Source organism: Mesoplodon densirostris, chromosome 2 (assembly GCF_025265405.1).
Source record: "Mesoplodon densirostris isolate mMesDen1 chromosome 2, mMesDen1 primary haplotype, whole genome shotgun sequence".
Classification (NCBI taxonomy): Eukaryota; Metazoa; Chordata; class Mammalia; order Artiodactyla; family Ziphiidae; genus Mesoplodon; species Mesoplodon densirostris.
Window position 1 is genome coordinate 92,255,710 of NC_082662.1, and position 13,943 is coordinate 92,269,652.

Below are 13,943 nucleotides of genomic sequence, written 5' to 3' on the forward strand. Positions count from 1 at the left end.
ATTTAAGCTGAGTATCTATTTTCCATAAATTGCTAATAATAATACCTGACCCCGAGTTCTTAGAGCAATTAGGACTAACACACCTAAAGAAGCTGGCATAGTGTCTGTCAAGCAGTAGGCTGTCAGCATTGCTGTAGTTACCTGCTTATGTGGTTATTGTCCCCACTGTAATGCAAGTTTCCTGACAGTAGGAGGACACTGCCTGCTACTCATCTTTGTAGCCCCAAATACCTGGTTAAGTGCCAGTGAACACTGGGGAGTCAATAAATATTTGTTGAATGTACAAATAAGACTACTACCACGTAGACAATTCGGTTTCTCTTTTAAAACTAATTTGGCATAAACATGATAAAAACAGTAACCCAAGTTGAGATTACTTGTAATCTCAAATTTTGAATGCTGCTGTTACTTCTGTTAAACATGAAGGCTCAAAACTGTTTCTGTTAATAGAAGGATGCATCCTGTACTTCACTAGATGGCACCAAACTATTGCCCTAAAATAGAACTAACCCGAGGAAGTGTGTGGGGGGTGGAGGTGGAGGGCTGGAAACCTGGAAAACCGTATTATAATCTACATTAAATATCTATTGGTGATCTCAGGGGGTGTGCAAGAGCTTCAACTGTGCTTTTCCAGTCAAATTCTCACATGCATACAATTATATTTTGCATGTCTAGGAATGTGATATGTTTTAATTAAGCACAGGGGACTTTACTCAGTCCCTCATAGAGAAAATTAAGCACTTTTAGGAAAGTACATTACTGTACCTCATTCAGGCCACTAGGATGCATTGCTGTTGAAGCATTTTTTCTAATTTCTATTTTCTCTAAAACTTTAATTCCCTAGTAGAAATAAGCTGAATGGTGCCCTAGTGGTCTCAATGACTTGTGTTTCCTTCAGCACCTTATTAAGTTAAACTTTGTAGGCAATGACACTAGTTTGTTTTTTAGTTTCTTAAAATTCATGTGATGTGCACTGTGACATCTTCCCTAAAAGCAAATCCACTGAAAAGGTGAGTGGAAATGTATTCATCACGGCTGCAATTTTATTTTCTTTCCCCAGCCCATTTTTACCCTCTGCTAATTGGCTGTGTGTGTTTAGAGGCTTTTGTGAAGAATAAAGATGCCATTGATGGATGAGCCTTATTGCTCCTGTTACTATATTGCTCATGTCATAATTATTCAATATATCACTCTAGATCTGAGCAGCATAGCAACTGGATTTTAGACCTTTTTGGAACATTGAACCCCTGATACTTTTTTTTCTCTACATTTCCTGTGAATGGTCCTGATGTTATTTAACATCTGTCTTCTGAGTCTGTGTGCTCTGATATTTTGATATTCAGGCCCTTATTTATGAGATACTGTCAGGCATGGAATTAAAAGAGTTCACAGAGATAACTTGGTTCAGTCTGTACCAATTTTCAGGAATTGTAAAAACTAAGTAAAATGTTAATCAGGTTATAACTTAGTACCACACAAAATTGTTTGTGTTTTCTTCTGTAAATATATGTGCCTTATCAGGTACTTCCTTTGAAATTGGAGTAATTCTTTTTTTAATGAAAAATATGAAGATTCACTTATTTATTTTTTCAGGAACCATGTGGCTTTAGATTTCACAGTGTTAGGGCTGTCTGTCTCTACCTGGACATGTTTTCTACATTGTAATTAAGCATTGTGGTCCAGTTGATAGACATCCTCTCTGCTCAGGAGAGTCTCAGTAAGTGGTTTTGATTAATTGACATAAACATGGTATGATGGAGAAAAGTACCCAGTTCTTGGGACAAAAGCATAAATGAGTTAGAGTCATTGCTTGTGGCACTGGCCTCTGTACTAAGTCTGAGGACCACTAATAATCTAAAGCATTATGATGTAAGAACTGTTTTCAATATTTTATAAGGTCATATCAATTAACTCAAATAGCAATCATCTCATTAAATAAGAAAATTAAATGCTAGTTTTATTGCTGTTTGATATCTATATTGGTTGCTAGATTTTATATTTTTGATTAGTTAAAATAAAAATAAATGTTAACTAATTAATATAATTTATTTGACAGTCACAGTCTTTCAAACTTTGTGGCCCATGGGGGAAAATTAATAAAACAAGTCTTTGACATACATTGCAGATCACAGTCCTGAGGCCTGAGGACACCATAGAGACATTATCCATGGTTCAGTAAGAAGGAATAGGATGAATCTGCGTCTACTTGGATTAACCCTCTTTGTCTCAAATATCATTTTTAATATTGTAGGAGATTCTGTGTTGGGAGTTATATGTGGATTAGTAAAAACAAATTGGGAGTTACGAAAGAGCTGAGAGGAATGTAGAATTTCCTAACTGTGGTGGACATTATTTCCAGCTAAGTAAACTCAGAGAGAGTGTATGTTAGAAGTGAAGTTCACCTCCCTGGTGGCGCAAGTGGTTGAGAGTCCGCCTGCCGATGCAGGGGATACGGGTTCGTGCCCCGGTCTGGGAGGATCCCATATGCCGCGGAGCGGCTGGGCCCGTGAGCCATGGCCGCTGAGCCTGCGCGTCCGGAGCCTGCGCGTCCGGAGCCTGTGCTCCGCAACGGGGGAGGCCACAACAGTGAGAGGCCCTCACACCGCAAAAAAAAAAAAAAAAAAAAAAAAGAAGTGAAGTTCATTTGTAAAGTAGAGCAAATCCCAAGGGTTTTCCATGTTAATCCTTCAAAAACATAACTGGCACACTTTAAGGTTCAAGGTGATTACTAGGTGTAGAACCTTTCTGTTGCCTGTCCTTGTTTATTAGTTGAATCCATTTGTGCTAAGTAGGTGCCTGGACTTAGCATACAAAGCCAATGGCTTGGGTTTATTGTGAGATACTAGGAATGACAGAGTGAATAGATTCTCAAGGTCTTCAGTGGTTCATCAACAACAAATGGACCTCTTCCAAATCAAATTAAAGCCCTACACAGATTAGTCCTATGTACTGTCATTTACAGAATATCTTTACCCAGATATTTTATGGGCTAATAAATATGCATTTGAATACTCCTTTGAACCCCTAAAGTAACTTTTAGGTATTGAGACCACTAAAACAATTCTTGGTTTGGGATTTTCTTCTTGCCAGACATCATCTGGCAAGCTATAAAATGAATCTGTGCATTGAACAAAAAGTTTTTTTTTTTTTGTGGTACGCGGGCCTCTCACTGTTGTGGCCTCTCCTGTTGCGGAGCACAGGCTCCGGACTCGCAGACTCAGCGGCCATGGCTCACTGGCTCAGCCGCTCCGCGGCATGTGGGATCTTCCCGGACCGGGGCACAAACCCGTGTCCCCTGCATCGGCAAGCCGACTCTCAACCACTGTGCCACCAGGGAAGCCCACAGCAGAATTTCTTTATGCAGTAATATTTACCTATTTTCTGTTAGCAATAAACTCCACAACTTGAATTATAAAAGCACACCATATAAGGGAGTTTTTAAGTACTGTATTAAATAAATGACTTTTCCCTTGCTTAATCTTAATCAGTCCTGTGCCATCTTGACACAAATATGTGGCTAAAAGAGATCATTGTTTTGCAAGTAAAGGGGATTGTTCTCTGCTACTTGTTGAAATACCTTATATTTACTCTGTTGAAAGTTTAGAAATTGTTACTATGACTGCTTATAGAATTAATTTATTCAGCAAATATTTACTGAGTAACTTTTCTTAGTTTTCTAGGCATTGGGAGATACAGTATTTAGAGTGAATATCATAGACGTACTTATTCTTATGGAACAGAAGTCTAGCAAAAGAGACATCCAATAACACAAAATTATAATGAAACATGAACAGTCCAATCATTGGTGAGATTTCAAGATTTGAAAGCACCTAGCAGGGATGCAGAGGATACATGGGGAGGGCAGTGAAAATTCAGGTGAAACATTACATTTAAACTGAGACCTGCAAAATGAATAGGAGTCTGTCACATGTGGCAGGTGAAAGTTTGTTTATTGATAAAGCAAGGATAAACAGGGGAAAGAGTGTTTCAGGAGAAGGAACAAACAGCTTCTCAGTATGGCCCCATGGTTAGAGTGTAGAGCACATTTGACTGGGATATAGTGTATGAGGGGAGAAATGGCAGGACCTAAGATGGGAGATGTAGGGAGTGCCACAATGAAGGGCCTCCTAAGCCATGGGCTGTATCCTAGGGCATAAGAGATTCATAGGAAATTTTAAATAGAGGAAAATAATTTCAGACTTGTACTTAAAAAAAATCCCTTTGGCAATAATGTGGACAGTGGGTAGAGAAGAGCAAGTCATGGAATCTGTTGGAGTCATGATTATTAGGAGACCAGTTATAGGTGAAAAAGTATGGGCCTTGCATGATGAGAAATAAGGGGCTGAGGATTGCTGCACGTGTGTTTAGCCTTAGGAGTTTATGTTACTGCCTTCTGATAAATTCTGTTGGATTCTCTTGGAAATCCTGAGATGACTGCAGTGGGGCCTCCGATGTGGTGATTCCCCACTTTGTTTTGAGGCTGTGATTACTGAATGCAACGTATTGTATTATAGCTATCTTTTTTTTTTTATCATTTGGATTGCATCTGTAAAATAAGTAGTCTTTAAAATTTTTTGTAAGTCATCCAAATTTTATTTTGTGTTTACATTTATGCTCTGAATGTTTCTTTACTAGAAATCGACTCTTTTTTTTGAAATTCTTTACTCCTCTTCCCAGTTTATTTCCTATTCCAGAAAAGTTTTTCTTACCTTGAGAGAACACTTTCTATGGTTATTGAGTCCCCCTCACCTAACACCATCATATCACAGCATGTCAACAACTAAAATACTATTCTTAAGTGGATTTACAATCCCTCTTAGTCAATTCATGAACACTTATTTATTTCACATTGTTACGAACTAGTCCCATGATGACTTCAACTGAGTGGCAACGGAAAAGTCTGTAAACTCAGACCAGGTGGAACCACACATTTTAGCAGTCAAAAATTAAAATTCATTCCCCATGTCACATGCTTGGCTCCTTGTAGAGTAGTGAATATGTATTTGCGTAGGTACCTCCTTTTTATTTCTTGAGTGGATCAGAGCAGCAGATGGGAGCTCTGCATAGTAGAGAAATTGTATTCATTTCCTTATCATTGCTCTTTCACATTTGGTCCCAGGACAATGGCCTTTTCCCCAGTCTCTAACATTCTCTACTGCCAGAAATGGCTTTCCTCTTCTGTGGCCACACAGTGATTGACCGTCACCAATAATCTGTATGAAATAAAGCTTATTTCCATTAGTGTAGCCAATAGCATTGCTGTATTTGCCAGACCTCTTATTTCAAGCCACCATGGTAACAGGGTGCTCTGAAAATCAGGCAACTGTTAATCAGATAACCTTGAATAACCAGGCCTGCTTAAGCCATCAAGGAACACTTATTTTTTTTTAACTGTTCTTTTTTTAAAAATTAATTAATTAATTAATTAATTTATATTTTTGGCTGTGTTGGGTCTTCGTTTCTGTGCGAGGGCTTTCCCCAGTTGCGGAGAGCGGGGGCCACTCTTTATTGCGGTGTGCGGGCCTCTCACTGTCGTGGCCTCTCTTGTTGTGGAGCACAGGCTTCAGACACGCAGGCTTAGTAGTTGTGGCTCACGGGCCCAGCTGCTCCGTGGCATGTGGGATCTTCCCAGACCAGGACTCGAACCCGTGTCTCCTGTATTGGCAGGCAGACTCTCAACTACTGCGCCACCAGGGAAGCCCAAGGAATGCTTATTTTACACTTAGAAAGCAGGTACTAGTTTCCCTAGAATTAGGAATTCATGACTATTTCCAAAATGTAAGAATGCAGTTGTCATTGAAGCTACTTAAAAACACAACCCAGACAAATGGAATTGTTCTACTCACTTAGCTTTTTCATGCAGTCACGAAGTCTGGTTTCCAAGCTAAGCACCCTTTGATGTAGTTCCTCATAATCATAGGCTCCAATTTCCTCCTGAATTCCAGTGAGGACAGCAGACAGATTCCGGATTTCCTCCTTGAACTGGGTGATTAACTTGGCATCTGTTTTGTACTGTTCCAGCACAGGAATCAAGGGCAGGAGCTCATCCATCTTCTCTTTCAACTCCTGTGAAAAGCAGCCAATTGTATTCATGAGAGTCATTTAAACAGATCAAACAGCAACATTCTTTTTCACATGATACTTAAGGGAGATTATTAAGACAGATTCACAATTGCTTATTGATTTTTTTTTTTTTTTTTTTTGCCATGCGCGGGCCTCTCACTGTTGTGGCCTCTCCCGTTGCGGAGCACAGGCTCCGGACCCGCAGGCTCAGTGGCCATGGCTCACGGGCCCAGCTGCTCCATGGCATGTGGGATCTTTCCGGACCGGGGCACGAACCCGTGTCCCCTGCATCGACAGGCGGACTCTCAACCACTGTGCCACCAGGGAAGCCCTGCTTATTGATTTTTGATTGAAATTGTGTGTTTCGTGAGAATGTAAGTGGCTACATGATCATTAATAGCAATCCACTTATCTCAGCTTTTCAATACAAGAACACCTCTTTAAATGGTTACTTGCTTATGAAACAGATTGATCCTTATCTTAAGTACAAAACTTCCTATGGTAGCAGTTCGGGGTTTATGTACTATCTTGCTTTCTGGTGGCATTTTATAAAGTGAACAATGCATTATTTAGTTAGGAAATAGAAGCAGGGTCCATCTTCTAGTTACGAATTATTAGAAATAGGTCAAATATCCTGTTTAGTTAAGTCTATTTAACCATTAACTAATTATTAATAATATAGGGGTACTTACAGGGAATTTTGGATCCTGGAACAGCTTTTGCCTAACAGAATTTTTCCAACTTTGGGCTTCCACCACTCTGTCCTTCTAGTCCTCCCTCTTTTTAATATCCTTCTTAGCACAGCATCATTAGGAAGGTACATTCAGCAAGTATAGTAAATCATGCAAAGCTTTTCAAAACTCAAAGAAATGTATGTTGCTGTTTACTATTTTAAATTATTACCCATTTTCCGACTTAGCAAAGAAAATTTAGAGCTCTTTATGTAAAGCAGAGTTGCTTACCAATGTAGTGAAATTAACGCTTTCAGGGGCTAAGGTGCTCATAATTTATGTAATAAAAGAGCACAGAGTTGTTTGAAACTGAAACGTTGATTTTTGTCTAGAGAACAAGAAGTATACTTTGCCAACACTGTTTCCGTCACTCCTATCTTGGGACTGAGCCAAACCTGCAGTTTCACTTTCAGTTTCTGAACATGTCACCTTTTTCTCCTTTCTTTTAACTTGGTGGTGGTGTTCAGTGAAAATATTTCAGGAGTTTGATTCAGTTGTGAGTTTATTGCAATTAACTCATTCGTTGAAGAGCTGTCACTACTATGATCATAACAGAAACCATGCTGTATACTAACTAATTTAAGGAGCTGAAAATTGCATTTTACAATTACATTTAGAACATGTTATCACTATCAATGCATTAAAATAGCAGGAGCTACCATTGCCACCCTGATTTATGGGCTTGTGTATCTTGGGGGGGATTTGCACTTGTTCTGTAAGATTGGAATACTTAGAATTTGTCTGTATGTCCATGTTGAGTGGGAGGGGACAGAAGTCTTAATAATGAGAAAGATTGATAAATATCACAGTCAAAAGGCAGAATTGCATAGCTTTGCTCATTTTAGTGGCTTATTTTGAAATAAACTTCTTATTAGTTTGAGCATTTTGTGCTATCCCTAAAGGAAGACACAGTTGCTTCATTAGGATTTTAATGAGAAGAGTTCTGATGGTACCATTTGTTGCATATTATAGCAACTGTTACAATGAAGAATTTTACATTCTACTATGGGAATATTGAAAAGAGAGTAATTCAGTGTCACAATTTTGGTGGCATTTTATTTCCCCTGAGCTAAAAATTATATGTGTGTGTGTGTGTGTGTGTGTGTGTGTGTATGAATTTTGGGGTCTTTTCAAAAATTTATAATTCAATTATTGGCAGTCGATTCTAACTCTAGACACTTGTCAGAGAACAATAGAAAGTCCAACTAATGTACATATCGAATACTTAAAAGATTAAAGTAGAATAACACAGATCTGTGCTTACTTATCCTTTCTAGAATTTCATTTTCTACTATGTTGCTCTTATAGCAAAGTGTATACCTAGACTATCTTACCCAACCAAGATTTCTTCATATAAGAATGATAGTCTCAAGTATGATAACTAGAACAAGCATTTTTATCATAAAGAATATAGAAGACACAACCTACTTAGATTTTTTTGATAAGCAGAAAAGGGTGTGCCAGAGGAGGATTTTCTTCCAATTTAAAAGTATTCTTAATGTTAAACTTACTTTTGGAATGTTCCATTTCTTCTTCTCATATATGGCACCTCAGCAGCTAGAGCAAAATCTGACTCATGATAGGACTTGGTGAATAAATATATTTAACAAGCATATGTTGAGCATTTAATTATTATTATTAAATTTAATTCAGAGAGCTATAGTCTACTTGGAGAGGCAATATAGCATTGGTATTAGGAGGCTTAACTCGGGAGCTGGACTCTGTAGTTCTGATACATATTAGATATACCATCATGGACCAATTGCGTAATTTCTTTGTACATCAGTTTCTTCATGTGAATGATGGGAATAAACACAGTGTCTACCTTATAGGATTGTTGTGAGGATTAGATTAGCTAATATATAGTATATTTAAAGTGCTTGGAACTATGTGTTGAATATGTGTAATTCTTCAAGAAAATGATGTTATTATCATTATTGCTATCTGGAGTTTGACATACAAGTTTAGTATCCACGTGGATTACATGAACTAGGAAAATCAAAATCATCATGTTCTGTGGTGCTGCCTAAAAATTAAGTTTTCTTATTGGTGGCTTGGCTTCTGCTAGGCAAACTTATAGAATAGGCAACTTTCTCTTTTATTTTGCTCTCAGCCTTGTATCTTTTTGTTTCTTTGTCTCCTCTCTTCTCCCATAAGTTCTCATAGATGCACACGCGTCATCATTTGTCACCAACTCTGCCAGACCTGGTACTTACAAGCTGTCCCTTGGTGTCACAGTATGTATTGTCCATCCGAACTTGAATGATTTTCACTCTGAGCCAGAAACCCTGAGCTTCTCTCCTTCTGTCCCCCTTCCTTTCTGGGAATGCTCCCTATGTGCCGTAAGTACCGGCTGATCATTCCTACTTTGTTGATAGCCTCAACATCACATCAGGCTCACGGTATTGCTCTATTGTCTACACCCTAACCCTGAATATTGAAAATTGACACTGAACATCTTTTGGTTTTCTTGATCTCCTCTGTAATTTAGTATTTTCTGGGGAGGAAAGTGGGCACTAGTCCAAAACCGTTTTCTTGAATATTGCCAAGTCTTGTAGCTCTTCCCCTGAACTTCTCTAAACAAAATTAAGAAAAATTAATAATTCTTCCCTTTGTGCCATTTTGATGTTTATGCCTCTTTTTACTGTCAAATTTTACATGCCTGTTCGTTAGTTGTCTTTCAAAGAAGAGAGATTATGTAGTATATACCCAGCAGAGGGCCCAACACTGCCTTGTACACAGTATGTGCTCAATAAATATTGGTTAAAATTAATTTATTTGCTTTTCAGCCCTATACTCTTCTGTGTTTACCATTCCCCCATAATTTCTCTATTCTTCTAGTTTACTCATTCTCTTATTTCCAATAATCTTTAAATTTATTTTTATCTTCTAGGCCTTGCTCTAATTTGTTGTCATTTCTTAACCTTCTGGCTTTGCTTACTTCTCTCTTCAATTTAATCTCATGATTCATCACTTTAGCCCCCTCTCTTGTCAATACCCTGAACTTTCTTACCCTCCTGTCCTTCTGTTGTACCTTTCTGGGAAAACTTTAAAACTGGTTCAGTGCATGATTGTTTTTTATACCTTTCTACTCAGGCTCCTGAGCACCACTGAAGAAAATTACAAAACCAGGCTAATTTCTGCCATATTAAACTGTGTCATGCAGACACCCTGTTTCATGTCCCCGACTAGCTCCCTGCCAATCACAATTTTGTATGAAAAGCACTTCTAATGTTTGACCAAGAACTTGGATTCAGGCCCATTCCCTCACCATTAGCAGTGTATCTCACTTCCTAACTGGCAGGGAAAGCAGAGGCTATTATGCTTGTAAAATCACAGTATGTTTTATAAACAATGTGCTATGCCTTTGTAAGGCAGACCATTTCTTTTTAATAGAGGCTCAAATGGCATTATCATAGATTTTATTTTAATCTATGACAGTGTCATACATAGTTAATAAAAATCCACATAGCATGCTTGAAAGCATTGTTTCTCCATTTTCAGTGTTTCTAGATAATTACCAATAAACAGCTTAAAGTCTAAAAAAATACTTTTTTGTGGGACTTCCCTGGTGGCGCAGTGGTTAAGAATCTGCCTGCCAACTCAGGGGACACAGGTTCGAGCCGTGGCCTTGGAAAATCCCATATGCCACGGAGCAACTAAGCCCGTGCGCCACAACTATTGAGCCCGTGTGCCACAACTACTGAAGCCTGCACTCCTAGAGCCTGTGCTCCACAACAAGGGAAGCCCGCACACTGCAATGAACAGTAGCCCTGGCTCGCCGCAACTAGAAAGAGCCCGCGTGTAGCAACGAAGACCCCACGCAGCCAAAAAAATAAATAACAAAATAAAATAAATAAATACTTTTTTGTATCAAACTGTGAAACAACCCTTGTTTATGTGCTGTTAATAATGGTATTATTGCCTCTTTTAATAATTCATATTCTCTGTATTTCTCCTCATATTAGCAAGGCATAAAATCATCAGAAAATCTTTGATAAATTTAGTTATTAATTTTCCTAGATTTACCATTGTCATACATATTGAAATGCCTTTAAATCTATCCAGAATCTCCACCTAGCTCTAGGAGGGTCAGGCTCTTTTTATAGCAAGTCTTCTATGCATTCCTACCAGTTAATGGTCAGTTTCAGTGGAGAGCTTATTGACGTCCCCAGTGAATTTTGAACCTTGCATATATGGGCCGATGTACAGTTATTTCTAGCTGAGTGCCATGGTGGCTGTCCATCATACTCAGTGTCTCATTTGGACTGACAAAATTGCTGAAGTCAAACCTACTTGAAAATGCTTGGTCATTAGTGTCTTCCGGTCATCTTCAATCTGCCGAAACTTGGCCTTCAGCCCTTTCATTTGGGTTTCCATTTTTAGAACATATTGGAAATCTCTCTGAGTTCTCAAGTTTAAGACTTCAATAGACTGAGACATGTTTTGAACCTGTTAAACAAAAACATTGGCATTATTGTCTGTTTACAGGTATATACAGTCACTACTGCAGTAGCAAAAATGACATTAACATTAAAAACTGGAAGTGCCAAATCCATAATTGCATTTCCACAGGACATACTTTCAGAAGGCTAATTCTTCATGATAAGCATTCAAATAATTTAGCAAAAGAAAACTGTACCTAGGCAGGATATAATAAAATGGACATTCTAGCATTAGAAATGACTAAATATTAATAAGAATTTGATATATCAGAAAAATAAATTTAAAAAATAGAATATTCATTCCAGGGCTTAGTAAGCTTATCATGGCTCAATCTATTAAATGTTAAGATAAGTTGTTTCTTTAAGTACTGACTGACTTCCTCAAGGTCTGGGATGCTTAGCAATTGTGGATGGTGGTGAAGTGTCCAACAGATCTAGCATGCATTCATTCCAGTACAGTTACTTCAAGCTGCATCTGAAGTACTCCCAGGGGTGAGGTTGAACTGAGCAAGATGAGTGGTGGTAGCATTGGGACACCTCCTAACTCAGAGACCATACTGTTTATGAGACTTGGAAAATGGCCACTGCATCAAGTGTTTGGTAGATAGGCAATAAACATATGTTAAGGTGATGGTACCATCCCAAGTTCATTGAGCCCCAGGCTATTTAGAAGTGGGAAATAGGTGACCTATAAAGCATGTAGAAATGAGGAAAGAAAGACTACTCTAATTCTTATGGCAGCAGAATCTGGAAAACAAAGTGAAAGCCTCTAATAGGAGGAGAGCTATTAAATGAGTTGAGGAATAGAATATGACTAAACTAATTTAAAGGATACAATAGAGCTCTGTACTTTGGTACTCACAGTATTGTCTACAGAGCAGCAGCTTGGCATCACCTGTGAGCCTGTCAGAATTGCAGAATCTTGGGGCCCACCCCAGAGATAGTGAGGCAGACTCTTTATTTTATCAAGATTCCCTAAGTGATTCTTATGTTTATACATTTTGAGAAACATTACTTAACATGGAAGAATATCCATGAGAAAAGTGAGAAAAGCAAATGTAAAGATCTTTGTATAACTTGAATACTATTATTCTAAATAAAATTCACCTCTCTCCCTCCCTCCCTCTCTCTTTCTCTCACTATGTCTCACATGTACACACACACACACACACACACATACACACACACTTGAGCACACATATGTAAAAGAAAGGAGTATATAAGCAAAAAACATGGAGAAAGATATGGAAGGATTAGAAGAATACATATTAGGTGGTTAAAATTAGTTTTCTGGTGGGGGGTGGTGAGGTGTGGGCGAGAGGAGAAGTAACAAAATAAATATTGTAGAAAGAGGTCCCTGGTAAATATTGTATATAAATTTTATATGGATAAATGAATACATGAAAGCATGGGCTCAAACAATGGGATTTCAGATGACTTTTACTTCATTTCATATATTTTTATGTGTTATTACATGTATTTTAAAATAAACAAGTATTATTTATGTAACACATAAAAAAAGTTATTTTCATTGTAAAACCTTGTGAGTCACAAATAAGGAAGGGATTTGTTCAGAGATAATTTCTGTCATCAGGTAAGTCACAAAGCTTAGTGGACCAGCTAGCTTTAAAGAGCCCGTTGTCAATATATTCCTCAGCATTGGAACATTCAGAAAAGGCAGTGAATTCTGCTGCCTTGGCTTGCCTCAGTTCCGCCACTTGTTTTTTTTTTTTTTTTTTTTTTTGGTCAGAGAAGGTCACACTTTTCTGTTTCTTTTTCTGCTGTCTTGATCCATAGTCCTGTCCTTTATAAACCCTGTCTTTTCGGGACATACTACAGTCTAGCTTATATTAAATCTAATTGTGTAATGTGTGTGAATGGGAAGCAGAAAAGTGGCTGCCCTTCTGTAAACTCATTGAGGTTAGAATCTGTGTCTTATTCATACCTTTTATTCCCAAGACCTTATACAGAACTAGGCGCAGAATAATTGCTCAATAAATATTTATTGGGTAAAATTATCTTAGGCTTCCAACAGTGGTGATATGTAACAAGTATTTGAATATTTTAACAAAAGTATCTTTCTCCTGTCACTGGTTTGGCTATAGTATTACATGACCCTCAAATATTTCTTAATTTACTATCATTCCTACATTCAGAAAGCTTCATTTAAAAAAAAACTTCGATGCAGCACAGAATTACTGAGGCAACATTGAAAGCATGGTAACTGCATCTTGGATGAATGCAATGCTTTCAAAATAATTTTCAACTCCATTATGGTTAAGCATGAATAAAGAAAAGCCATTTGTGTTAAAGAAACTATCTACACGTTTAAATACGACATTTGTCTATGAAAACACGCATCTCTGGCATGTCCAATATTTTCCTAGGAATTCTGTGTACTTAGGCAGAATCCATACAATTAGAAAACGATAGGCAAGTGAGATATCCTGGATAAAGTTAAAACAGCCTCTCTTATTTTGCCTTTAACTTACCCTATCATTTTAAATTTCAACTTTATTTGTGTTATGGGAAAATGCACTGAGAGAATTTTTGCTGAGACTTGATTGTGACCTTCAAGCAGAATCATAATTCTGTATAATTATAAGAGCTACATTTGGGGTGATGGCTAGAGATGGAGCTGTCTAACTGGGGAGGATGGTTCTGGGCTGCCTTTTGCTTTTCCTGCTGGCTGTACCTAGGACTG

At 37.9% G+C, this 13,943-nt stretch overlaps 1 protein-coding gene across 2 annotated transcripts in view; it reads right to left on the minus strand.

Annotated features, from left to right (window-relative positions):
* Positions 1-13,943, minus strand: part of OLFM3 (olfactomedin 3) — a 43,622-nt gene that overhangs the window by 16,091 nt on the left and 13,588 nt on the right. For both annotated transcript variants that reach the window (XM_060085783.1, XM_060085773.1), the window contains 2 exons: positions 11,091-11,246; positions 5,847-6,066 (listed from right to left, as the gene is read on the minus strand). In XM_060085783.1, the coding sequence (XP_059941766.1) occupies positions 5,847-6,066; positions 11,091-11,246 (376 nt within the window). The remainder of the gene's footprint in view (positions 1-5,846; positions 6,067-11,090; positions 11,247-13,943) is intronic.